The sequence below is a fragment of the Podarcis vaucheri genome (assembly GCF_965113315.1).
Source record: "Podarcis vaucheri genome assembly, chromosome: 1".
Taxonomy (NCBI): domain Eukaryota; kingdom Metazoa; phylum Chordata; class Lepidosauria; order Squamata; family Lacertidae; genus Podarcis; species Podarcis vaucheri.
This window is the reverse complement of record NC_138759.1, coordinates 83751527-83779509: the sequence shown is the minus strand read 5'-3', so window position 1 is coordinate 83779509 and position 27983 is coordinate 83751527. Positions and strand designations below refer to the sequence as shown.

Here is a 27983-nt window from a genome sequence, read left to right as displayed (position 1 = left end):
AGGCCTCAGAAATCTGTGTGGCACGGCTCTGACTCCAAGGGACGGCGGCTAACAGAGAGCTACTGTGAGACCTGGCGGACAGACGACACGGTGGTGACAGGGCAGGCTTCCTCGCTGGCGTCGGGCAAGCTGCTCGAGCAGAAGAGCAGCAGCTGCAAGAACGCCTTCATCGTCCTCTGCATTGAAAACAGCTTCATGACTTCTTCCAAGAAATAAAAAACGGCACACAACAAAAGCACTGGCTGCAAGTGGAGGAAGGGAACCCAAATGTTTTCCCTTAAGGAACAGGGGAAATGGGCAAGCGGTTCCCACTCCCCACCCCCCACCCCCACCAGGATCATGTGCCCAAGCAGTTCCGCAGTATATCAGTCAAGCAGATGAATGAGTGACAAAGCCAAAGAGTGTCTTCCAGCGCAGCTCTGGTGCTGAATGTTTTGTGTCTTTCCTCCTGGCGTGGCTGCTGTGAATCATACCTGCCTGCTGGAAGGGCTGGAGGAGAACAGGCTTGTGTACAAGGCAATCTCCAGGCAAGTGTGGTACACGGAGCAGTTAACTCTCCTTCTCTCTCTAATCCTGCTCATGTTTAACCCTTGAATTGTTTGTGTGTGTTAAGCTTCCCTGTTTGCCTCTCTCCCCCCATTCCACTCAGGTGGCCCCTTAAAAAAGCCAAGGCCATGTTGGGATAGGCCAGAAAGTCTATTTATTGTGGCTGATTTAACATAAGGTAGCCCTCAAACAGCAGCATCCCCCTTACTGTCAGTGTAGCGCTGCAGGTGTTTCTGCATTACACAACCCAATAACGTGGCACTGCCTGCCTTATAGTGGGGACATGGTGCTAAATAACACAAGCTTAGACCCTGCTGGACAGTGCATAATCATCAAAAATAAGATTTCTGTAAACACTGAGGTGGCTTTTCTGTTGTGTGCCCAGCATAGTATCAAGGGGGGGGGGATCCTGCCAAAGAGACCAGGAATTTGATTGTCGCCCCCCCCCCCCCGAGAGTAATATCTGGGCTTGCAGAAAATACACTCCCTTATCTCTGCTTGACTCACCAGCCGGCATAATGCCTTATTATTTCCAAACATAGATGCAAACAACACTCTTCATAGCTGGTTGCAATTTTTGCTGCAGAGTTGAAAGTATCCTTTGCTGAGACAACATGCCCAGGGCAGTGAGACTGAACCTTCAAGCCTTGCTATGGCAGAGTTCTCTCCTTTGCTTCTTCCCCCACCCAGCCCTTTCACATTGTCTAGCTCTAAAAGAGAACTAGAGGTGTTAACAGCCTCCTAAGTGACTTTTGCCTCAGCCAGTCTCCTTACAGGCCACAATGGAAGAAGAAACTGCTTGCCGTTGTAACAATCAGTATTTGGATTTGTGGGTTTGTTTGTTTTTTTACATTTTTATACTTGCCCTGGCTTCCTCCATTCTCCATAGAGGATGCCTCTACTAGCCCTATTCAAAGAGAACAGGTTAGCCAGTGCAAAAGAGGCAGGCCCCCCTGGCTGAAGCCTTGGGGGTCATGCTAGCTCTCAGAACCCTCTGTTGCTTTAACCTATCAGAAGTGTGACCAAAGCCCAGTGGTGCAGAACCTATGCTTTGCATGCAGAAGGACCCAGGTTCAAGTCCTGGCACCTCCGCTGTAAAGTAACAGGTGAGGTGAAAGTGTCCTACCTGAGACCCTGAAGAACAGATGGACCTATAGCGAGCTGTGTTTGCAGCAGGTGATCAGATTTATAATCCTCCAGCCAGGAATGTTCTCCTAAATATCTCAGATCTGGAATCTGTTATTAGCAACTGCTCCAAAATAAGAGATAATACAAAATTTAAGCAATTAAGAACCATCTCTGTCCAGTATTGACCCCTTTCATTTCTCTCCTCTGTTCCCAATACACTGTGGCAGGAGCCACCAGAACCAAGCCATTTCTAATAGCTGTATTTTCCAGCATTTCTTCTGCCGCATCAGAGCAGAATGGCACTGTGCTGACATTTTCGAGGGGGAAGGACTAGAGTTCACACTAGTCACTGTCTGTTAGTGTGTGTCAACCCAAGCACAGGTAGGCAAGCAGTATTTTGCCATTTTAGCGCTGAATGCAGAGGGAAGGAAGCCATGCTTATGGGCTTAACTGTGACTGAGCTTCTGGTACCTCTCCCCCATCACAGCCCTTCCACTTCAGTGCCAGAAGCCTTGGCCAGGCAGATGATTGCTGTGTATCAGTTCTGTTTTAAACACATTAATGTCTGAGCGCTTGAGTCTGTTTTGACAAACCAAGGTGCTAAATTTCTACCTAGCTTTCATTGATTGTCTTTCTGAAATTTTATTACCAGGTGGGGAGGGAGGGAGAGGGAGCCTGTGCAAGTCACACAATCAGTTTATTACTGTCTACTGTATTTTGTGAAATTTTTAATGCAATTTTAAAAGCCTGTGGATCTCTATATCTTTGTCAGTTGTGTGTTGTGTTCTATAAACTGTTTTCTAAAGGCACTGAATAAAGGAAAGTATCCTCTTGTTATTTGTTGTTGTTCATTTGCATGGAATTGCAGAGGGCTCTGTCTACGTCCCTGAACTGAAGAAACCTGACTCCATTTGCTCCAGGAGAATGGGAAAACTGCCTTTTAGGCTGGAAGTGCCAGCGTGGCACTCACAGGCCCACCAGCGTGGTATCTGGGGAAAAATCCACGATACACAATAACAGACTGTTTGCTCTTCCTGTTCAATATCTGTTTGCGCTGACTTGGTCTTCCTACACTGAATGTACTCCCAGCACACATTTCACCTTCCCTTCTGAACAGAACAGCATCACAAAGAGCTTTCCATGAGCAAGCGAGTGCCTATGGGCTGATGGGGGGGGGGGCACGGCTACACCTTTTTGTGGCCATGCTCCTTTTCATATGGCCGCCATTTTATGTTAAGCAGCCACTGTGTATGTTAAGCATACCACCCATGGCCTATTGGTCTAGAAGGATTCGTGGAACTGGCCCCTGGAGGCAAAACCGGATGAAAAGTCCAAGCTAGTTTGGAAAGTCATCAGGACTCTGCTAAAGACCTGATCACTCCCACCTTCCTCTCAAATGCCCACTGAGCATACTACAGTGGCCAGTATAAATTATTATGTGACGGTGAAGGTATTTGAAAATCAATTGTCTTTGGTGGGGAAAGTGGAAGAGAACAAGTCAGAACAAAATGCAAGTGTATACTTTCCAAGGATTATGTTCCTCCAGAGGATCTAAAGTGATTGTTAAAAGCGCATTGTGTTTCGCACTCACTGTCCCAAATGGATGAGAGGACGTGAGTTAGGTTGGCAGCCTTACTCTCAGTCCTGTTTTCTTAAGCATAACTCTGAAAACAAATATGAGAAGGAGCTCAATTTTTTCTTAGGAGGAAAGTTTCAACAAATATTGCAATCCATAACTCCCAGCAGAGTATATTTACTGGTAACAAATTGATTGTTTTATAAAAAAGTAAAACTATTGTATTATTTTTTTAAAAAAAGTACCTGCGTCCACCTTGCTTGCTGTTGACTTCTTTTAAAGGCTGAGGGGAAAGCGTGCAGAGTATTATCAGTGTTTAAAACTACATTCATAAAATCACCAGGTGCCAACCATAACACTGGCAAATGTCTCCATAATCTCACCTGAGCTCAGGAGCCTATGCCACACACATGACCAAGACTGGGGGGAAATCCAGTCGTCTGGTTGCATGCTGCTGATGCACAAGCCCTAAAGTTAAGGAAGGCCTTTTCCTTCTGCAGTGATCTGATACTCTGGAAAGCTGAGATGCTTCTAAGTGCTGATTAACATGGGAGTTCTCTGTGTTACATCCCAGCTGGGAGTATACAGGTAGGCCAGCTCCTTTTCTTCCCCATCCACTGTTTTCTCAGACTTCCAAGTTAGCCATCTCTGTGCCTCTGTCCTCAACTGGCATGCTGAGTTCCTTGGGTGGTGCTTCCTCTGGAGGTTTCCTGCATCTATTATGCTTCACAGCCACATACACAGATGCAGAAAGATACACCACTGTCAGGAGCGTGAAATAGCTGAAGTAAACGTAGAACTGGAAAAGAGAGAGGGGGAGATATGATGTGTTGAGGCCCTGTGCCTTATTTTCCTCCAAAGCACTCAAAAATCAGAAATGATCAGCAGCCCACAGAAGCACAGAATAGAGCTAGGAGGGAAACTCTTTAAGAACAGGAAGAGCACCATTGGATCAGAGGTCCATCTACTCTAGCGGCCAGCCAGGTGAAAATTCCCCTCAAGCTCCCACATACAGGCATAACAGCAATTGTCCCCCACTGCTTTCTGTTTGCCAGAACACAGCATCTGAGCTGGAATGTTCTATGTAGCTACCGTAAGTCAAAATGATATCCCATCTCTGACAACAGGAACTCCACATGATGTGCATCTGCCAACCTCATTTGCAGCGACATACATAAAGCTGGAACTCTAGCTAAAAAAGGCACCCTGCTTTTCCTCCAGCCTCATCGATAAAGTCTACCTGAACTAACCCAACCAAATATTTCTCCAACCTGTGCCCGCTACTTCCAGTAAGGAAGAGTTAAACACACATGCATAACCTGCTGCCATGCTATTCCAATGCACTGTCAATGCATTAAGCCCTCCACAGCCTTGAGCCAGCAATGACAGCCCTTACAGGAACAGATTACATTTGCAGCTTCCTGATCAGCATCTTTTAAAAAATAATAATAATATAAGCTTGATTCTTGTAGGATGGATGAAGCTTTTGTTGAGGACAATGTAAGAGAAATCAGCAAATGGCAAGGATTAGTAGGAATTTACATGTTTATTAGAGGGTAGTTCTGTTAACTCAGCAGAACTTTGCTTGGCAACAAGTTCCATTGAAATCATGTGATTTGGCATGTGTTCAAGATCACTGTGTTAAAACTCTCGCACAAACCTTTTTGGAAAGGACAACTGAGTGACTGCTAGCCCCCCTAGAAACTTATCCAAATAAATAAGGAAAATAAAGAACAGAAGTTCTATTTTTCTTGGCTTACATGCCTTTTCTTTTGGTTTTTGCCAGCCCTGCTTCCACTCCAAAACATGATGGGCAATGCGTAGAATGGGGCCAACAGCCAAAAGTGGTCCAAGCAAGGCAAGAGGATCCACTGCAAATAAGTCCCTTTGAGTTCCCACTACGTGGTTCACCAGATTATTCAAAGGACCTCCTTCCATAGGAGGAACCTACAAAGTAAGCCCCAAAGGCAACTAGGACTGGTCAAAAGCCCACTACTGCAAGCCTCAGTGTAACTTGTGCTTCTTACCTGAGGGTGGATTGAGAGACCCAGACCTCTCTTATCTGTTATGATGATAGTGATGGCAGTCTTGAGAACTGTAGCGAGAAAAGTGTTGATTCCAAACACCAGGGCACAGAGCTCTTTGGACAGGGAAGCTGCAATCTGGAAACTTTGGTCAAAGCGAGAGAAAGAGAGGAAGGCATGTCAGTTCTGCTGGCAAGCACTGAAAAGGCACCAAGGACAAAGGGAGGGTCGCTTTATGGCTCAGGGCAAGGGTGGCCAGCCTGTGGCCCTCCAGACAATGAAGGACTACAGCTCCTATGATCCCAGACCACTGGCTATGCTCCCTAGGGCTGATGATAGTTCACAGTCCTGATACTGACAAAAGGTGACATTGCTATGAATTCTTGGCCAAGCCAGGTATCCCTGTGATAGCTTTGGGAGTCCCACAGGGAGGGCCACAGGTTCTCCATCCCAGGACCACAGCCACAGATGGCATGCTACAGCATCACCGACAAACAAGGCACTCGCAAAGATCAATGCATTTTTACTTACAAGCCAAAGATGGCATAGAGATAGGGCTAATGCTAGTTATTTTGTGTTGACCTAAGAAGGCAGCTTGGGAGTGTTTACACCAAGAGGAAAGTTTGGGAAGCTGTAATACTTTTATCACTGATGTTAGTGAAATATCCAATAGTTAAAGGCATACAGTTGCTGGCCTGGAAGAGTGCTAAAGACCGCCTAATCCAGTTCTTTGTATTTAATTAACCATCCCCGCCTTAGCATTTCCAACAAATTAGCAAATATCATTCAGCACATTAGCAGCAATCACCGTAGCTTGTTAACCTAGGCTGAATACTAAAAGCCTCCAACAACATATCAACCCTGGGACCAAAATGTTATTCTTGGCATCCTTACAAGGGTGGGGGGATATTTATTGACATTACAATCCCTCCTTTAACAAAGCAGATACTAGAAAGCTAATCTGGTCTATATATTGGGGTATGCATGCAAGCCACCCCCACATCTTTTTTCCTGTTGAAGAGAGTGAGAATGACGATATATATACAGGTAACGATGGATATCATAATCGTTATGTTCCTCACTACCAGCATGACTAATGGAGGCCTAGTCATCAAGTTGTTCTCACCACTCACATGGCTATAGGCACAAGGAACTGGTAGGAGCTCCTGAAGAGGATGTAAGCCACATAGCAGAGCCAGATGTTGGCAGTAGTGTTCATCAGCAAAAGGAGGCCTGCCTGGAATGCTGTCACTACCCCAATCACAAGCTCTGACCACAGCGTCCAACGGATCTTCACGTAGCCTGCAGCAAAGGAGGTGACGGCACCTGCAAAGACACATACATGTTGTCAAGATATGGATGAGAGGACCAGGTATGGACAGCAAGGCCTCCACTCTCCAAAGCGGCACTCGCAACAAGGGGCACAGCAGAACAGTCATTGTTTGGAAAAACCCAAGGGACAATTTCTACCCCAAATATCCAAGGAGATTATTTTAAGCCCAAGGTAATTGAGGAAGAACTTTTTCTATGGGCCCTTGCCTTTGCTTCCCTGAACACCTTTTGTTTCAGACATTTTTAACCCAACACTTTACACTAGGATACAAACATGCACACAATGACCCCCCCCCAAAAAAAAATCCCCAATAATTTCTTGGACTATTTTATGTTCTGGACAGTCTTTTGTTTGTTTGCAGGAAAAAAACTGTATACAGCTGAGCAGCTGAAAAATGTGGACATATCATACAAACAACAACAAAAATGCCCTAGAACGGCTGGAGGGGGGGAGATGGCACTCCAGATGTTGTTGGACTTTGCCCCAGCCAGAAGTTCAAACATCTGGAGGGCTACAGGTTCCCCTGCCCTGCCCTAGGAGGACTATGCAGCAAGTTATTTCTATATCAGTTCTGCAACGAAAAATACATGGGGAGAGAAATTTTTGCCCTTCCTAGTTTGATTTAGCAAGCAAGGTTTTGTTTTTTGGACAGATACTCAATGGGATTCAGCGTCATAAAGTGCAACTCTCACAGAAGTAGGGGGGAAACTTGTCCTGATGCAAATGAAGCCACCATTCTGGGTATGAGAAAAGAGTAAAACTCTTAACAGGATGTTTCAAAACATGCTACCAGCTGAGAAACTGCAGTGTAAAACCCAGAGAGCTGAGAGGCAACTCGGGAAAGCCAGTGCCCCTTCCAAGCACAGGCTCCTTGCTGGCAACCGACTGATCAAGTCCTTAGGTGTAGCCACTACGGCATCTGCTCCCAATGCTCCCTGTTCTGGTTGACAGTGACCCTACGATCCCTTTTGGCTGGAGATGGCAAATACTGAGCTTATACCCACCTGCATGCAGAGCATGCACATTATCCCTGAGCTTTAGCACACAATAATGCATGCTTGTAGACCAACCTTGCAAGCACCAGGTCCCATGGGGAAGGTTAGTGGAATGGTTGGCTTAGATTCTCCATGCAGGGAGATTCCGGAGGTGCATCACCTGAAGTTGCTTTAAACCCAAGTAATTTTAGCAGAAATTACCTTTGCATGAATGTACCGTATTTTTCCGTGTATAAGACTAGGTTTTTTCCTAAAAAATAACGTCAAAAATTAGGGGGCATCTTATAATCTGAGCCATCTCCCCCCATTTTCTTAAATCTGGGTCCCCCAAAATAGGGGACGTCTTATACATGGGGGCGTCTTATAGATGGAAAACCATGGTCTAGGAGACTCCGCTAGGTGCTCTGAATTCATATTTGGGGCATAAAGCAGAGAGAGAAAGGGGTGGGGTTATAATCAAGTTCAAAAAGGAAACGGGGAAGGATCTATATACCAAGGAGCGTTGAAGCAGCTTCCACAGCTCCATTGTAGATTTTCCTGTTGTCTCTTGTGGGATATATCTCATTCCACAAAATCTGCACATAATACAGTATTAGGTAGTAGCCAGCAGAATTGAATATCCACCAAAGGGACCAAAGTCTTAACTGCGGCAGCCGTACAAATCCTGCCAGCTCCTTTAACATCCGGAAAAAGACCATGTTCTTCCAGGTAGGGGTCTTGTACCACACTGGATCCCCGGCCCCAGTGTTCATTTTGTCCAGCTCAGAGGGCGAGGTGCCATTGCACACAGGCTCACTCCTGTTGAAGAAGAGGCTGCGCTTGGGGCGTTCCAGGAAGAGCGTCAGCAGCAACCCAAAGGTCATGAACCCCAGGGAGATGTAATTCAGGGTCGTGAAGGTGGTGCCCCCCACTGTGACACAGAGCTGCCCCAGCACGGAGCTGGCGAAGACTCCCATGAGGACCGAGGTGCGGGAATAGCTAGCCATGCGCTGGTAGCGCGAAGGGGTGACCAGGGAGAAGATGTACGAGGAGTAGGCCACCCGCGCCGCCATGGTGATGCCGTAGAAGAATTCCATGAACTGCATGGCAAGGATGCTGGTCCCGAAGATCAGCAGCAGCCAGATGGCAATGTGACTCAGGCTCTGCAGCACCAGCACCGGCTTGTACCGCAGGTAGTCGGTCAACAGGAAGATGGGCACCAAGACAGCCATGTATGAGTAGGACAGCACAGGTGTGATTTCATTGGTTACCTGCGAGAGAGAAACCAAAGCAATTGCAACGCCTTCCAACAGCGAACGACAAAACCTACCCCTCAAAGCCCCAAGCGATACCAACTGAAAGCTGGGTTTGAGAACCCCAGATGTTAGGAACAAAGATTCTCACTATACCTGTAGTCCAACAACCAGTCCCTCAACCACTGATTTGGAGCTCTCTTCCTACAGTTCTTTTGCTGAGCAAGAAGTAAAGAGGCCTTATATGCTACCTCTTAAAGCAACAGCACATGGTAAATCAATGAGGCTTCAACACAACCACCCCAGCGCGTATGCAAGAGGTTACTGCAAGGGACAGCAGGCTAGACTTTGCATGTGTTCTGCCATAATCCAAGGGTCCACGAGTGCAATATGGCAGAGCCCAATCTCCACAAGCTAAGCCCCCAACGCCACCCAAAGTGATTGCACCGATGGGACCTCCAAAAGCAACCCCACATAGGAAACTTCCTTATATCAAGCCCATCTAGTTCAGTAACTGTCTGCACCAGAGGAGGGCAGCTAATGACAAATGGTCTGGGATTATGGGAGTTCCAGTCCAGCAAAACCTAGAGAGCCACAGGTTTTCTCGGCCCTATCAAGAGATGCCAGGGATTGAAACTGGGACCATGCTCTACCACTGAGCTATGGCCCTTGACCCCGGTGCTTGTATATCTACAAAACGAGAGTGGCATGATTATTAGGACTATGCTCTAAATCCCATGTCGTAGATCTTCCAAATCACTCTAAGTGAGAGCATGGAACAGTGGAATAAATGGTGGCTTTAATCTGCATGCCCAGTGTTCTGCCGTCAGACACAATGTTAAATTTTTTACATCCAAACTCTGTCTGGAAAAGCACACTCAGTACTTTGTATGCTCTCACTACTAACCTTAGTCAGCAAACCCACATGGAATTCTATGGTTCATCAAGCCGTAATCGCTCTGACCTATATTCCATCTTCCAAAATGCATGACCTGACATTTTACTGTAGTAGTAACTTTATGACCGGGTCAGTTTACCAAGCCACCTAGGCATTACTAAGTAGTCCATGGTTCACAGTGAAGTTTCCTTTACTTGCTTGTTGAAGGCAGGCAAGGGTGAATTCTCCTAGGTGAATTTTTACTGTTGGCTCAGGCCGTTTTTACTGATATATGTAAGCTATTTCTGTGTTGCCCAAAACAGCTTAGAATAATAAGTCAAAGCACTACAAAAAAACTTTATTAACCATGCAATTAAAATCAATAAATATTTAACTCATAAATACAAAACAAGAGCGACAAATAGCACAGATGCACTACAGCTATGCCCCTCATTACTGGCACAAGATGCCAGTCACTCCAGCTTGTCTTAGACATTTGGGCTTAAAATAAAATAAATAAAATTTTAAAAAAGCAGGGAGTAGAATAAAAGCCTTGGGGGAGGGAGTTTCTTAAGCAGGAGCACACCACCAAAAAATCCCTATCACATGTGATGCCAGTCTAATTTACCCACTGACAGATCTACGAGCTGAGATCGACATGAAGGTCCAAGGCAGGTACATATGGGCATAGATGGTCCTTCATGAAACTCTGTTTTAACTAGCTCTTTGAATTGGGCCTGGAAACAAACTGGCAGCCAGTGAGGCTGATACAATACTGAAGCAATATGTTCTGATTGCTTTATCCCAACTAACATCTGGGCAGCTGGCATTTAGCACTACTTGAAGTTCCCAAACAATCTTCAAAGGAAGCCCTACCTAAAACCCATTGCAGTAGTCTAGTTTTGAGGTAACCAGTGCATGGGTAACTGAGGCAAGATTTGTCACACTAAGAGGGGGTCTTCGGCTGCTGTAACAGCCAAAGCTGGTAAGGGCACTCCTAGCCACTGCGGCCTGTCCTTCCACAGATTGATTTGTATAGTGTCTGGACAGACCCCGCAACCTGCAAACTTGGCCCTTTAGAGGGAGTTCAACCTCTGCCAGAATCTGCTGCTAACCTCCTTCTGGATTAACTGGCTTTCCTTAACCATGACCGCTTTTAAATTAGGAGAGGTTCTCACTGCAACCAACTTTGGGAGTCATAACCCTGCACTATTTTGATCACCTGTTTTCCGGTATGGTTTTGCAGTGCACTGAGAAGACTTCACACAGGGCACAGAGCAGGCAAGCATACTAATACAAGCAAAGCACTGTGTGCTGGTTCAAGGGAGGCGAGGTGCTGGTGACACTCAAATCTGCTGAGCTGTGCAAAATGCCCTGGGGGCCCCTCGATTTCTGGAAAGGCACCTGCTGATCACAGTCGCCTAATTGCAAATATTTGGTCTTGCAAAAACAAAACATCTCGAGCTCCTTCTTTCGTTGGGAGCCCAAAAGCAGACCACCCCCCTTCCAGGTCCCTTGCTAAGGAGGTCAGCTAAGCTTCTTCCAGCCTCTTTTGATTGGAACTTGCTGTTTTCTAGCCATGGAAACAAATCAGCAGGAGGGACTCTGATCCTTGGCCAGAGCTGCCCTGCTAGGACACAGACCAAAAAAATAAAGCTTTCTCCCAGTGAGTGGGGGGAGGTGCGGAAGGGACAGCCTCGAGAACAGGACTCGCGGAAGGTTAAATTCACTTGCCCCATCAGGGGAGACAAAACATTATGATGGATGCCACAAGGAACATTTGGCACAACCACGCTACCCAGACCATAAAACTGCAGGCATTTGTGTATGCTTTACACATAAATTGCCCATAAATTGGTGGGCCCGGGAGAAAATCCACAAATCCTTAGTTAACACTTGAGCCATCCCGACTGTTTTGCTATATTTCGAAGGCAAATCTGCAATCCTGACCACAGCTCTTCTTTTTAAAGTACAGCGGTACCTCGGGTTAAGTACTTAACTCGTTCCGGAGGTCCGCTCTTAACCTGAAACTATTCTTAACCTGAAGCACCACTTTAGCTAATGGGACCTCCTGCTGCTGCTGCGCCGGCAGAGCACAATTTCTGTTCTCATCCTGAAGCAAATTCTTAACCCGAGGTAGTATTTCTGGGTTAACGGGGTCTGTAACCTGAAGCGTATGTAACCCGAGGTACCACTGTACATGGGCTTGAACTATATCTATTATCTTCATATTGAAATCTGTAAGGCAGCTAGTCCTAGATCCTGAGAGGGATGCACAGAAATTGTTGGCTTATATAGTCCATTTATTATATTGCCCCTTTCTTTCAACGTGGAGATACACAGGGGTGCCAGGTGGCCTGCCACCCAAGCACTTAGCAGACCTTCTTAGAGCCCCCCACTCCAGTGTAACTTTCCATTCTACACAGAAGCCGTTTCAGGGTCAGAAGATGCCAGGCCTGGTTAATGGGTGAAAAGGCAAGCAAGGTCAGGAGAGGAACACACATCAAACAAAATGAGGAGCAGAACCAACGGGCAAAAGAGACAACTCCACTAAAAAGAAAATGCAAGAAGAGTTAGAAGAGGAACTGGGCAGATAATACGAGTTGGGCAAAGCCGGCACCAGCTATGAATGACTAAGAAGCAGTTGCCCCTTTCCCACCATTTTCAGCCAATGTAAAGGATGCAGATTAAGCCAATTTGAATAACTCGTCTATTTATGGGCAGTTCCTGTTGGGTTTTCTGTTCAAGGAGTTTGGGAAATGTGAACACACAGAGGTCACAGGCTGAGCCAATACACAGGGATGAAATCTCTGTTCTAGGGCAGTAATTATGGAGATGGTCCTACAATTTTTCCTGCTCTAGGAACTGCTCTGTGTCCACTGGCATGTGCTGGAACCATATTTTTTTTACCCTAGTCCAGCAATATGTCTCAAAGTACCACCTCACTGAATTCAACCTGTAGGATAATTTCAGCCTATCACTAGCAAGGCACCAATGCCTTCCCTCAATCTCCTAGTCTTTTAGGCGGCTGGGAGAGGCTTGGAAGGATACACAAAGTTCGAGTGAGAGCCCTGGAATGGCCTTCCTTGCTTTCACACCATCCATGCCCCCCCCCCCGCACCGAGTGGAAAATGGGAGGCTCCTTTCAGGCCAGGGTTTATTGCTCCAGTGAACATCAAAAAAAGTAAAGAGATGAGTTGGGGTAAAAAAAAAATGAGAGAAAGAAAGTGTGCCTAAGTCTGCCCCCCCCCCAATACTTTCAGCATGTAAAGAAACTGCTCACACAGTAATCACCATGTCTATGAGCTTTGGCCCTTCCAAAAGGGCAAAGTTGGAAGGCAGAATTACGTGATCATGTATGTATGTATGTAGGCTGCCTCCCTGTCACCTCTCCCAGCCAGGCCTGTGTGGGATGAGAGCTGCCCCATGTCCCAGAGAAGCATCTGAGGACAGAAAATAGAAATTATTCATTGCTAAAGGGAGAGATAGATGGTTTAAACATAAACCACCAGGAAATTAGGTTAGCAGGTCAGAGAGTTAAGTTCAGCAAGGCTGTTGCAATCTCAACTCATATTCTGTAAGGCAGTTCAGAGTTCTCAGAATTGGAGGGGGTGGTGGAATACAGACTTCTCCCCTCCCCCTTAAAGCCAGTAACAGAGAAACCCATACAACATTTGTGAAGGGTGCTTTTTTAAATTGCTAGATAAAAAAAAGGAGAAGTGCTGTTGGCTAGTGGACAGATTAGCCAACTAAAAGCATTTTTAATTTATTTATTATGTCCAAAACATGAACAAAATAAAATATAAGTTTACAATAATTCTAAGTTTAGAATATTTACTCTTTGAAAAATGTGGGAGGTCACCAGCACAGACATTTTTATATCATTATTTGGAAAGACCAAGGGAAAATAATTGTACTAAAATAGCAACTGTACAAAACGAACAATTGACATTTAATGTAGCATTAAACCAAGCAGGGGGAGCTTCAAGCTTCCCCGAGTATGATCTGTATTTCTGTATCTGTCATGGCAATGGGTCTTCCAATGCATTAGGGTTGGTGTCCTCCCATAAGCACCACGGCACTCTCAAAACTCCCTTGGTACCCACCAAGATTCTCACCCTTTTCAGTTTTTCAATTGAGGGTTATTTTCAACATGAATGGCACTGAGCGAAAGTGGAAAGCACTTTGCAGGCCCTCTAGACACTTCACCTTCTGACCTAAATGTCCCCAGAATGCCTCTGTGCATGATGTAGGGGGTGTTCGGCATGAATTTTGGTTTGGTTGTGTGCTTTAACTGATTTTTTTTTTTTTTTTGGAGGGGGGAAGTGTTTGAGAGATGTTTTGCCCACTTTTCTTTTGTTTGGGGTATGTGAATTTTGCCTATATTTGGAAGGTGTTGCCTGCTTTGGAGTTTCTGCAGCTGCTTTGCCTATTGTATTTTTTTTTTGGGGGGGAGATGCACAAAGCTTTGCCCGTTTTTCTTCTGAGAAACTGGAATTCTGTGGTGCCAATGGCAATTTATTAAATTTGCAATTGTTTATGTGGGCCTAAGAAGGTTGGGGACTTCTGTATTAGGGCATGATCTGATTTTTAAAATCCCAATGATTTGAATGGAAAAGCTTCAAACATATGTTGAACTCTCTGCTGAAAACTGACGAGACTCAGAAATACTTGCTATTTTTCTTTTGCGCAATAGGATCATTCCTAAGATTATGATTTCAGCATGTGGCTTTTTGTAATATTGAAATCTGTGATTAGATCCATTTGTCGTTTTTAAATGAGACATCAGTAGAAAAAGCAAATACTAAAACGTTTATATCAAATTAATGTTCTAGTACTCAGTTTGATTCCTTGTTAGGCATTTACTACCTGGTAATGTTCAGTTCTTTACTTTGTAAATCACACCCTCAAATCTCCCCTCTCTTCACCACCTCCACAGTCCACATACACCAATTATCCCCCAGCAAAAATGATAATTCTGACTGCAATTGTAACTGAGTGGAATAAAGTCCCCATGGTGTATTCATCCTCAGCAGTCACCTGAGGAAGACTGGCAGTACCCCCATCTCCTTTGAGCAGAAACATATACTTCCTGTGGAATCCTCTCCCTAAAATTCTGTTCAAGTCACACACACAAGGTGGTTTGGCTCTATTCATGAGCCCTGGACAGTCCCAATGTTTACTTACTGGAAGTAACGGGTCAACAGTGCTTCACTATCTCAGAGAGAAGCTTCAGTTAACAACCCTGCACCTTAGCCTGTTACTTCCAGATAAGGAGCAAATGTTTGCATGTCTTGGAAGCTTGAGGTTTTATTGACAGATCAAGGCTACCAACCAAGGTATCAAGCCAGAGAATTGGGGCAGTTCAGAGGTACTGCCAAATGGTAGCTTGCCCTATTGTGAATGAGGACCCAGGAGTCTTGTGCTAACATACTCCCTCCTTCTCCTCCCGTTCTGCATGGTGATACCCTGTCTCCTAATCTGATTCAGAGCATACAGTAGTTTGGACCATTTAGTCCAAAACCTCATCTATGGTATGAGCTCGCCCTGGGATTGAAAACCAGTTTTGCCAGGTGGGATTAAATGGCTTTCCTCAAACCAGGAAAAAGAGGCAGGGAATTGCCATGAATGGGATCGGGGAGTGCTTGAGTTCCTAACTGCTCCATCAGTGTCAAAAACATGGTTTGGTGTGGTGTCCAAAGCAAGTCAATGAGAGCTGCATAAGATGTGCAAGGGATTTCACTAGATTTATGAGAATCAGGGCCATCCACGTGCCCTGCAATTTATACCACTTCACTGCCCTCCTCCTTTTCATTATCGCTGCACTCTTCCAAGATGCCCTCTGTCTCCTGGCAGAGAGCACCACTTGTTGCTGAAACTACTAGAGAATAGCCAGGAGCAGATTGTGGAAGAAATGGGGGGCATGGTTGAAGTAGGAAGTTGCTGAGTAATTCCTTAGTTGCAGTTAGGGGCAAAGATACACTTTGATGCCATCTGCCAGCAGGAAGGAACACTGTGTCCCATCTCCCATAGGTACCCAGACACCCAAAAGTGCTAGATCCAAAGCAAAGAAAACAACTAAGGATGGATGGAATGAACGGGAAAAGGAACAACAAAGGGGGAATCTTAAAACAATGCAGCATTTTAAGAAAGAAAGAAAGAGAGAGGTGGGGAGGGAGAGAAAGAAAGCCCAATGCATTTCAACATGTTGCTTCCTTCCTGGGCAAAAAGATCTTACATTGTTACAACAGTTCACAGTGAGCAGACAACTCAGATGCTTACTTAGCTAACCCAGCTGAACAATTCACTTCCAAACTCAAACTGTTAAACAGGCAACATGTAGGCAGGCAACAAGATGAAGTTATTTTTGGTTGCATTTAATTTTTTTAAAAAAGCACATTGGAACCCTACAGCACTGTGACCAAACGATAAAACACTTTCCCAGTGATTTTCATTACTTTATTAACTACGTGAAGCATAATCCATTTCCCATCGGGCAGGCAATGCTGCATGGTGAGGGCTGCGTACGCTGGCACTGGCTCAGCACAAGCCTCTTCTCTCACTACCCTTCGTGTCCAGAATCACAGAATTATGGCACTGGAAAGGACCGTGAAGATTACTTTGTCAGACACTCTACTAAGCATAAGCTCTACAATGCAGGATGCAGCCTCAACATCCCTGAGCTGGTCATCCATCCTCTGCTTAAATACCTCAAGCAAATGAGAGTCCACCACCTCCCAAGCCAGTCTGTGCTGCTGATAGCTCAGGACTTATCCACACTTACCTTTTGTTGTTTTGCCCCAAGCTTTCCCTGCAAAAACCTGCTCTTTAAAGCTGAATTGGAGCAAACCTCTATTTGGGTTTTCATCCAATTGCTGTTTGCTCCAACAGAGCTTTAAAGAGCAGGTTTCCATGGGGAAAGCTACGAAGAAGGGAAAAAGTGCTCTGACAAAGAGCTTTTAAATCACAGGCTGTGGCTGGAATGAGCTGGGGAAAGGTAAGTGTGGATAAGCCCTCATGTTTGGAGGTGTCTCCTAATGTGTAGCTGCACGACAGGAGGCCTATGCCCACCTGTCTTCTGCACATCCCAGCCACCCCTCTCCTCCCCATGGGCCACCCACTGATCCTCTCAATTTTCCCACCAGCACACACAGGAAGGATATGGGGATGGAGAAGCAGCCATCCCTAGCCTACTGCCCCAGACCAGAAGCTACTCGGGAAAACTTGCTCCGTTCACATGCCAGGGCTCCCTTTGGCCTTCTGCAACTCTCCCCTGAGCTCACCTCTTCCTTTGTGAAGTTCTTCTCCGACCCCAACAGGTAGGGTGTGATGAAGCTCTCTCCAGGTCTGATCTGGTTCATGAAGCCATAGAAGCAGAGGTAGAACACAAGGAGCTTCCAGCGAGGGTCTGGAGGTGGGTCGGGGGGTTGCTTTTCGGGGGTTTCGGCCTCAGCAGACATGGCTCAACCACGTTGTCTCAATCAGCTGTAGGAGAGAGGAGCTCTTTTCACAGCATCCCTGTCCCTTGGCCACAGAAAAGCCTCCAGCATGCATAGGTGTGTCTGCAGAAAAAGGAGAGTTTGGCACCACGTCAAATTTCCTAGTTGGAACATTGCAAACTAATACCCCCATCATCTGGCTGGGAATTTAGTTAATTTTGTAGCTACAAATCTAAGAGAACAAACAACACTCTGGTTCCTGCCCCCCTGCTGCCACTGCAATGCCTTTTAAGTCCGCTTCCACATGGTGCCTGTGACCATTTCAACTGAATGCTGCCAGATCAGAACTTCAAAAAACCAAGAAATGCTGAAGCAGAGTTTATTCAGCTGGACTGATACATTTGCAAGCAATGAATGATAAATACTGGTATCATCCCTATTGTTTTCTACTCTTTTACTCCAAGAGCTTAGAACAGAGGCTTCTTTAAGGCTCACAACAGCCCTGGGAGGTAGGTGGGCTGAGAAATACCCAAGGACACCTTGATCACATCGTAACTGAGCAAGGATAAGAACCAAGTTTGCCAGCCATACAGATCTAACACTGCCGCTGCTGTAGCACACAGGCTCTGAATAAGCAATGAGTGGCAATAAGAGAGGTTAATACTTATGATTAACTACTGACCAGGTTAGACTGGAATGCATCATACATCAAATTACTTTTCAAGACCAATTGGGTTTTTCAGCTGGTTTAAGCTGGTTGTGAAGAGGCTCTGAACGGGGGGCTTCAGTACAATGAAACAGGGCTGGCCATGCAAGCATTTGATACATGACTGGAATTCTTTCAGCGGCGTGGAAATGAATGGTCTTATATAAGTGTTTTATGGCCTCATTCTGTTTTGGTTGTTTCCCTGAATTACTGTTACCCACCCTGAGATACAGTATAAAGGCCAGAAAGTGAGTGAGTGAGTGAGAGTGTGTGTATGATGAGATGAGCATATTATGCCGGAACTGTACGAGACAAGGCAGACAATGAAACTGAGCTGGATGGACCAATGGTCTGATTGAGTATAAGGCAGCTTCCAATGTTCCCACAATTTGCACTGAACCAAACTGGCCAAAGTGCTGGTTTCGGGCAGCCCATAAAATCCCAAATGCCTGGGGCCAGCCTATCCACAAGACCAGCATCTCTCATATGTGCGCATTCAATCATTTAGACTAACAAAAGAAACCCTTCTCTAAGTTGTTCTCTCTGCAACAACTCCATACACACACCCTGCCCAGTGAACAATCATCAGTGAAGCAGATGCAGGTACAGTGGTACCTCGGGTTAAGTACTTAATTCGTTCCGGAGGTCCGTTCTTAACCTGAAACTGTTCTTAACCTGAAGCACCACTTTAGCTAAAGGGGCCTCCTGCTGCTGCCGCGCCGCCGGAGCATGATTTCTGTTCTCATCCTGAAGCGAAGTTCTTAACCCGAGGTAATATTTCTGGGTTAGCGGAGTCTGTAACCTGAAGCGTATGTAACCCAAGGTACCACTGTACCAGAGAAGGGACCCTTCTTCCTGGTGGCGCAACACCTTTGGAACATGCTCTCCAGAGATGCCTGCCTGGTGCTAACTGGTATCACTCACTCCTAGGTGGAGTTGCCTCTATTCACCTACACTTCTTCAGGAGAATTTCTTCTGCTGTTTTAGGGTGGAGTTGTCATTGTAGTTTTACAATATTTGATGCTTTCCTTCCTCCAATTGTAATATGGATATTGTCCTTATTTAGAGTTACCAAACACTCATCAACTTTGGGCAAAAAACAACGATGACACAACTTTTCCGTCCGGATTTTCACTTTTTGAAATATGGCAACCCTACCTTATTTACAAGCTGGCTTTCACCAGTAAAATGGGGAAAATGGGACATAAAAAACTTAAATAATATTTACTAGTTTCTACTAGCAACCCCGCCTCCCGCTTCCACACACATCACATTCAGGGTGTTTTAACATCCTTATTATTCAAAGGATACACTATGCCATGGGTAGGCAAACTAAGGCCCGGGGGCCAGATCTGGCCCAATCACCTTCTAAGTCTGGCCCGCGGGTGGTCCGGGAATTGGCGTGTTATTACATGTGTAGAATGTGTTCTTTTATTTAAATGTGTTCTTTTATTTAAAATGCATCTCTGGGTTATTTGTGGGGCATAGGAATTTGTTCATCCCCCCCCCAATATAGTCCGGCCCCCCACAAGGTCTGAGGGACAGTGGACCGCCCCACCCTGCTGAAAAAGTCTGCTGACCCCTGCTATGCTGAGAAAAATCTGGCCCACAGGCCCACTGGTTACAGACAACCCCCTCAGCTGGTATTACCTCCTCTTGGCTTTCAGGATCAACAGGTTCACATTCAGCTCATTAAACATTCAATTTTCAATCTTTAGTTTCTTATAATGTACTAATTTTTGACAATTATTGCCTTCCAAAGCAACTTACATAAATTAAAGAAATGAAAGACCAGCCTTACAAACTAAACAATTGAATGATCAAAGGGAAATGGAAGGAAGGAAGAGAGAGAGAGAAAAAGGAGATCAGCCACAATAAAGTTGTGAGCTAGAAGTGGGCATTTGTATCCAGCTCTCCATCCCAGGATGATATTCCCCTGCAGGAGTTCTTGCCTTAAGAGCAACTGGTGGCTCTTGCTCCTTTGACCAATAGATGTGTCGCAGGTATCCTTTACCCCTGCAGGGCAACCATCATTTGTAGCAAAGGCTCTTTCTGCCACAGAGGCAAGAGAAAAAAACCTATTGCAGCTGCTCCTTCCTTGGCCAGCAAGCAGATGGTGCCAGGCTGGTCTCCCCCTCGCTGTGATGTTCTTCCTGGGAGCAGGGTGGGCAGAGTCCCAGTGGAACTTGGTCACCCACAGATTAATGCAATGGGTGGAATTAAATGTCATGCTAATGTGATTGTCCAAGCATCTCTCTTCTCTCTCTCTCCACCCCTGCTAGCTGACCCTCCTGAGCAGTTTTTGGTGGTGGGCAGGCTGTTCAGGGACCAGGGGAGGCAGGAACAGCTGCCCGGAGGACTCCCAAGGAGAGGGGGCTGAGGGAAGACTCCCAAGGGAGGGTGTTCGGAAAAAGGGTGAGAGGCTGCCAGCTCTGCAGGCAAGGGTGACATAACTGGGCTCCACAGGAGTGCCGCAGAAAGAAGGTAGTTGGCCAAGGGAGCAGTAGGCTCAAAAAGGTTGAAAACCTATGATTCAGGGTACCATCCAAGTATGTCCAATTTCCACAACTCCATGTGAAAACTCTCAGAGCTATACACTCTGCTAAGCCCTGCATTTTTCTGGACCCTCTCTCCACCCCATTTGACAGTCAGGTTTTCCTGCTCTGTCAACAGGTCATACAGAGGAAACATCTCACTTCTGTTTGGACAGCGTTATAGTGGATTAGGGCAATCTTACGGGTGAGCAAGCAGAACACCACACTGCTCTGTAGGAGGTGAACTAGCTGATAATCCCCTTCCCTTCAAGAGACAAAACACACTTTGGACCTTTCAGGTTTGACTTTCTAGAGGTGTAGTGTTGCCACTGGAACAGGAGATGTGTATGAAATTTGTGTGTGTGGGGTGTGTGTATATGTGACACTTTGGATCCTGACCAAAGTAGCTAGAGATCTGGTGGCAGATGTGCTGTTTGTACTGGTATTATAGAAACCATTTTCGGTACATTTTGAAGACTTAAATTCTCTCTTCTTAACACCATCAAAATGGAACCAGCCATTAGTGAATGTGGGCTTTAGAGATTTTTGATTTTTTAAAATGTATACTGCCCTTAATCCAAAGATCACAGGGCCGTTCACAACAGAAAAATACAAAATGAGAATGCAAAATACATTAACAAACCAAAACAACCCCCCCAAGCAAATTTAAAAAGCCATAGAATGTTAATCTAATCAGCCAAATGCCTGGTAGAAGAGAAACATTTGCCTGGCACCTAAAGATATGTAATGAAGGTTGCATGTGAATCTCCCAGGGGAGAGCATTCTACAATATATCGTGTTATTTTAGATCATCTTATTTTTACTTACAGATAGGTAGCCGTGTTGGTCTGCCATAGTCAAAATAAAAAAATTCCTTCCAGTAGCACCTTAAAGACCAACTAAGTTAGTTCCTGGTATGAGCTTTCGTGTGCATGCACACTTCTTCAGATCTGAAGTATCTGAAGAAGTATCTGAAGTGTGCATGCACACGAAAGCTCATACCAAGAACTAACTTAGTTGGTCTTTAAGGTGCTACTGGAAGGATTTTTTTTATTTTTACTGCTGGTAACTCAGACCAGCTGAATTTTATCTCACTGCTGCTGTGTGTATTTGGCCAAAAGCACATTTTAAAAGTTGTCATCTTGATTTAGAAACTCAATCAAGCACACAAATCAATCTGGCTGACCTGACCCAACATGCCTCCCCCCACTTACAAATGCAAACAAACCCCACTGCAGCCAAGCACAGACAACCAACCACACCCGGGCCCCCAATCCCTCTCACGACCAAGGAAATGCAACAAGGGAATAGAAGGAGAACCTATCCAGTTGACACTGACACAAAACCCCACATGTACACTGTACAAAATATAAATTTCACCACCACCACCCCTCTCCCCACTCTCTTTGTCTTGACCTCATACTGTACTCAACACTAATGTCTCATAACAAATGTAAACGATCTGTAAAAAAGACTGCACAACCTGAAAAAGAGAGCCAAGGCTTGTTTTACTTTTGTAAACCAAGAAAATCTTTAAAAAAAATTTAAAAAGAAAAAATCAATCAAGCCTTACTTTTTCAGATTGTGTCAGTATCACCTGTATTACACTTGCTTCCCATTCTTTTCCCAAGGAGTTCAGAGACAGTATCTGTGAGATTTACAGTTCTCTATCCTAGGTGCTACCAAGCACCAGATTTCTTTAGCTTCAAGAGCCAGAAATACAACTAGCAGGGTGGTAGCCAAATCATCTACACATTATTTTTAAAAAATAAATTCATTGTTTTATTGCCCTGGTTCTCACTTGGTCCTTGCTCCGCAAACATTTTACAGTGGTGCCTCGCAAGACGAAATTAATTCGTTCCACGAGTTTTGTCGTCTTGCGATTTTTTTCGTCTTGCGAAGCACAGTGTCGGAAAAGCTTTGGAAAAGCTTCAAAAATCACCAAAGTCTTCAAAAACCTCAAAAAAGGCTACGACACCGCGTGCTATGAGTTGCTCCTCGAAAAGTCAAGTCGCAACTGTATTAAGGGTTTTAAGAAAAAGGAAACAAACTTGCATGACGTTTCCGTCTTGCGAAGCAAGCCCATAGGGGAAATCGTCTTGCGAAGCAACTCAAAAAACCCAAAACCCTTTCGTCTAGCGAGTTTTCCGTCTTGCGAGGCATTCGTCTTGCGAGGTACCACTGTATCTGCATGAAAATACACCACAACTAAGCCTTTTTTATCTTCTATAAAACAACTATAAATAAGGTTCCATGCTGCTGCTGACAACACTTCAAGATAAAAAGACACCTCCATTCTTATTCTCTAAGACAGGCTTAAAAAATTAACTTAACCAACTCACCTGTAGCAAAAAAATAAATAAAATCAACTGCCTCCAGCTGACTCCCACAGAGGGTCTATTTGTGAGCTAGTAACTTTTGTGGGTTTATATGTAATGCTGCTTGAATCCCAGTCTGGATTGTGGATATGCCCTAAGGTCTACCACTGCCCCAGACCTTACTATAATGCTCCCTGAATACTAAGTTGTGAGCCTGTTTTATGAAACAAACAAACGCGCACACACACTATCAGTATCTTACATACAGAGATGTAATAGCCAAGAAAGCCAGGAGGTTCCCAATTTGGTTGTGTCTGTGTTCAAGTGATAAGCCGCTGTCTTTCAAAAAAGTAAGCACTACATGTTAGTGTAGCTGACACAACGCAATGTAGTGAATATGTAATACTAGCATGGTGTTTGAGAGGGCATTTACAGTATTGTCTCAATTTAATTGGTCTAAGCTGCAACCCTATGCATACTCACCCACAAGCAAGCCCAAATGAACATAGTGGGATGTATTTCTGACTAAACACACAAACAACTGCATTGCTAATAAAGTTTCATGGTAGGGCACTTGCTGAGTCTCCAGCAGCTAGTAAAAATGACATTAAAAACTGACAAAAGAAAACCAAAATATTAAATAAAAGTGATACTCCAATAAGGCATATTTTACAATTAAATTAAAAACAAACTAACAGAACTCCACAGAAACTTAAAAGGTCTATATTTTATTGGGCCAACTTCTACTGGTCACAGTGTAAGCTTGTGAATTTCAGTAAACCCTTCTGTAAAAGAAGATAGCAAGGTGTTACCTTATTTGATCTTTGAAACACTGGGGAGTAAAGTCTGCAGAGTCATGCCATTGCATGCTCATTTGAGTCAGCACCATCACTTTCAATAAGCAACTATTTAAAAAACAACAACACAATTGCAATGCATGCATAGTCCTGAAATAAAATGAAATGAAAAAAACTACCATTCTTGATCAAAGGTTATTAAAGATCTGAGCACTATCGTTCCTACAAGTTAATAAAAGGAATAGTGCATGCATACCATAATAACGTTTTATTTTACAATTAGAATCATAGAATCATAGAGTTGGAAGAGACCACAAGGGCCATCGAGTCCAACCCCCTGCCAAGCAGGAAACACCATCAGAGCACTCCTGACATATGGTTGTCAAGCCTCTGCTTAAAGACCTCCAAAGTAGGAGACTCCACCACACTCCTTGGCAGCAAATTCCACTGTCGAACAGCTCTTACTGTCAGGAAGTTCTTCCTAATGTTTAGGTGGAATCTTCTTTCTTGTAGTTTGGATCCATTGCTCCGTGTCCGCTTCTCTGGAGCAGCAGAAAACAACCTTTCTCCCTCCTCTATGTGACATCCTTTTATATATTTGAACATGGCTATCATATCACCCCTTAACCTCCTCTTCTCCAGGCTAAACATGCCCAGCTCCCTTAGCCGTTCCTCATAAGGCATCGTTTCCAGGCCTTTGACCATTTTGGTTGCCCTCCTCTGGACACGTTCCAGTTTGTCAGTGTCCTTCTTGAATTGTGGTGCCCAGAACTGGACACAGTAGTACTCCAGTTGAGGTCTGACCAGAGCAGAATACAGTGGCACTATTACTTCCCTTGATCTAGATGCTATACTCCTATTGATGCAGCCCAATTAGGTGGGGCAAGCCTATTGTTCTGCTATACTGACAACTGCTATGGCATGGCTATGCCAACTTCTACTGGTCATAGTGTAAGCTTGTGAATTTCAGTAAACCCTTCTCTCCCCCCCCCCCGCCATGGCTCCTCTCTTACATCAGCTGTGTTGGTTGCCCATTTGTTTCTGGGTCAAATTCAAAGTGCTGGATGTAACATAAATGGGTTCACTGAAAATACAATACTCTGTCATCCACTTAGGCCTGAATAAAAAACTTTCCTGTGTATTCTCACCACCATTAGAAGTACGGTTGGTGTGTAAAAGGGAACAGACCATTCATTTGGTGGTGGCCAAGATGCAGAACTTCCTGCTCCAGGAGATCAATTTTATCTGCCATCAGTTGTTTTTCCACTCTCATTTGAAAATACCTTGACCCTGCTAATATGTGGTTTTGTTTTGCTCCTTCTGGATTTTCCCCCTATAGGTTTTTTGTTTTGTTTTAATGGTTTCTTTCATCTGCCCCCCACCCCCCAACCCACTTACGCTCTTTTTTCAGTTATACCTATAAAGCATTAATTCCCTTCTAAAATTAAGTTTCCCAACTCCTGCTAAGATTTTTGTAATCCTAACCCCACACAAACTGGCTGGGAGAAGTTGAGGTGCACCACCTCCCCCACCCCCACCCCAAAAAACCCTGGCCAAAAGCTAGGTTGCAGTTTCATCTCACACAGGAGGTACACTAACATATTCTTATAATTTTTTTGGGGGGGGGGCAAGACTCTCCTAAAATATATGGATTCAATAAAGGGTTAGATATATATGGTATATATAGGTTGTCATAGAGACACCACCGTCTCCACTGTGTCTCACTGCCCAAAAGAAAACACAGACACTGGTAAGAGTGCCTGGTACCCCTGGAATCTAGTCTTGCTTGGAGATTGGGGTGACATGCATCAGAATCTACCTGGTTAGCACTGCTCTGCCTGAGATTTTCTGAATGTATTCTATGATGTAGTTTAAGCAGCTGTAATATTACATTCAGCTCTCGACCAAATATGTAAAGAAAGCCAGCCAGCTAGTCACATGTGGTTTATTGCGCAGCTTACTCCCTTGGAATGTTATAAACACCAATGCAGTAGACAGCCTGCTCCAGTACCAGGTCATGAGAACTACAGCAATTAACCCTACTAATATTTACATACAATTGCTTGTGTGCGCACACATTCTCTTCAGCAGAGGGGGAATGTACATTGTGCTTGCCAATTACAATTAAAGGCCAGGATTCAGAGAGCTGGATTTCCAAAAGTCATATAGCCCAACCCTCTCAACGTAGAAAATCCCATATTAGAGCATCCCTAAAAGGTGGTCAACCTGCCTCAGATGAAAAACCTCTAGGAGAGTTCTCTATTTTGGAGCCAATGAACAGGGATTTTTTTATTTTAGCTTTGGGAGTTGTAGTTGTATGGTAGTGCCAACTGCGGGGGGGGGGGTCCAGTATGACCAAATATTTCACCACCTACATTACTTTATAACAATTATTGTCAAAAAAAAAAAAAAGCATAGGTCTGGAGGACTACATAATGATCTGTAGGCTCATCAGGAGAACATCAGTACTGTATTCCACAGCTGCAGTCATTAAAAATGAGCCCCCCTCCCCACTTAACAGCAGAGTTTGGTATATATTACTATGGGTTACATATCTTCCATAGTTTAAAGCTGCCATCCTAAAAACCAGGAAGCCTATTTGTCAGCACAATGGGATTTACTTCTAAACATTGTTAGGATTGCACTGTAAACAAGCACCGTTTCAGGATATATTTACCACTAACACCTTCTTGTTTAGAAAGACTTTACCACTAAAACCTTCCTGTTTAGAAATGCTTTGGGAGAATGAATTGTGTGTGTGTGTGTTTTGCTTTTAACTTGTTGCAAAGAAATATTTCCACAGGTGGAAGGCGGCCAGTTACTTTAATTGCTGCTTCATATCTGCTTTTGTATTCTGAAATTTTCGTAATCTCGTTCTCATGTTTACTTTCACCCCTTGTCATAAGCCACCTTCAGCTTTTTCAGAGGAAAGGAGCGGCTGGGATACACGTTTTAAAGGCATGCATACATTAACTAAAAAAAAAAAATAATTCACCCCCTCAAACGCGCGGCAAGGTGTGGCCGCGACAAGTTTTACTACCCCGCACACGGCTTCCCAGGTGTCAAAACATACGTTTGCCACAGGAGCAACGTGGACGAGACTCCTGACCTATGCTCCTTTGCACAGAGTATCGAAAACTGCAACAAGCGTGGGAGCAACAAGTTCCCCTTCTCTTTCCAGGACCAGCCTAGTTAGGGAGCATGGGGATTTTGCGTTTTTTGCAGGATAGAGCCCTTGGCGACCCTGCATCTCCCAGGTGGCATCCCAAACATTTCCCTCTGGCTAACCAGGCTGGTCCCTGCGCCCGCCCCAGGCCCCCCGGCCCTTGCTCTCCCGGCCCCTTCTCCTACCTTTTGCCTCTTGCTCTCCCAATGCACGGACTCAGGCGCCTCGCCAGCAGCACCCCGCCGCCATCCTCTCCCCGAGCAGCGCGCGACCCTCACAGCGCCGCGCGGGGAAAGCGCTCTGCAGGCGCCTCCCGCAGCAGAGCAGAGCCCTCCCCCAGGCGCCAGCGGCCTCTCGCACGTGGAGAGGCGAGGCGGAGAGGGACCGGTGCCTACTGGGGACTGTAGTTCTGACGAGGCCCCGGCGCTGGGCAAGGCACGGCGGAACTACAGCGCCCACAATGCAAGGAGGGCGGAAGATGCTCCCGCAGATAAGCAACAACGCGCCAACGAAGCCACGTGCTCGCCTGCTTCCGTTTGCAAAAATCAAATCCAACCCGGTCAAGTCGCCCGACTTGGGGTTACTGTTTTCTTCACCGGGAACGACATTAAAATATGAGCGACCAAGAAATTTTTTCGCAGTGCCTGCCAGCAACTAGCAGTTTTTTGAGCTTGCAACGCGATGCTTAGCCCGGAGTGGCGTGGGAAGCGATGGGTCTCGCTTGGAAATCCCGCTCATTGCTGGTCGGAGCGGGCTGACACCTGCTGCGGAATACGGTTGCTCCTCCTTCGCCTTTAATGACTGCAGAAGCGGAAGTTTCCTCCGGTGTCGCTCGCACCGTCGCATCCACTGCAATTCCCTCGCCTATCGAGGGCGCGGGAGCCCCATCTCCTTTGCCCTCGGGCAACCCTTACTCCCGGGGGCTATCTGTCCTTCAACTCCAGGTGCAATCCTATACCCTCTTCCTGAGGCCGCCCAAATCCCCAGAGGTTGCTTGGCGCTGTTAGGGACACACGACGCTGCCTTACACAAACGTCATCTAGCTTCGTGTAAATTATAAATTGCTGAGGGACCTGGTGGAGCACGGAATGGTTTTTTTGGCCCGCCGTAGCTATTGTATATGCTTTTAAATATTGTATCTTTATCGCTTTCTTCTGCATCTCTATTTTGCCTATCACACGCTAAATCCCACACATTTCAAACTGAAATGCAACGCAAGAAGCCACGAAACGCAATTAAAAATCACTGTGGGTACTTTTTGCGCTGCCTCCTGTCAAGTTCGACCACAATTCCACAGGCGCTGCGCGGACCA

The 27983-nt window shown here is 45.3% G+C and overlaps 2 protein-coding genes across 7 annotated transcripts in view; one reads left to right on the top strand and one right to left on the bottom strand.

Annotated features, from left to right (window-relative positions):
- Window positions 1–2511, top strand: part of COL18A1 (collagen type XVIII alpha 1 chain) — a 152088-nt gene extending 149577 nt beyond the window's left edge. For all 4 annotated transcript variants that reach the window (XM_082220741.1, XM_082220738.1, XM_082220740.1 and 1 more), the window contains one exon: window positions 3–2511. In XM_082220741.1, coding sequence (XP_082076867.1) covers window positions 3–216 — 214 coding nt within the window. In that variant the 3' untranslated portion in view covers window positions 217–2511. The remainder of the gene's footprint in view (window positions 1–2) is intronic.
- On the bottom strand, window positions 678–27035 carry SLC19A1 (solute carrier family 19 member 1). Of its 3 annotated transcripts, XR_014219351.1 has the most exons (7): window positions 26857–27035; window positions 16995–17273; window positions 8096–8852; window positions 6408–6600; window positions 5278–5419; window positions 3634–4049; window positions 678–3533 (listed from the first exon to the last, which is right to left on the bottom strand). XR_014219351.1 is itself a non-coding variant. In XM_082221091.1 (6 exons), the coding sequence occupies exons 2-6, from the start codon at window positions 17169–17171 to the stop codon at window positions 3876–3878; spliced, it is 1443 nt and encodes a 480-aa protein (XP_082077217.1). In that variant the 5' UTR covers window positions 17172–17273; window positions 26857–27035; the 3' UTR covers window positions 678–3875. The 3 variants fall into 3 exon arrangements, 2 of the variants coding, with proteins under 2 accessions (XP_082077217.1, XP_082077218.1); XM_082221091.1 differs by having other exon boundaries at window positions 678–4049; XM_082221092.1 differs by lacking the exon at window positions 26857–27035 and adding an exon at window positions 23521–23621 and having other exon boundaries at window positions 678–4049.
- Between the last annotated feature and the right edge of the window lie 948 nt (window positions 27036–27983).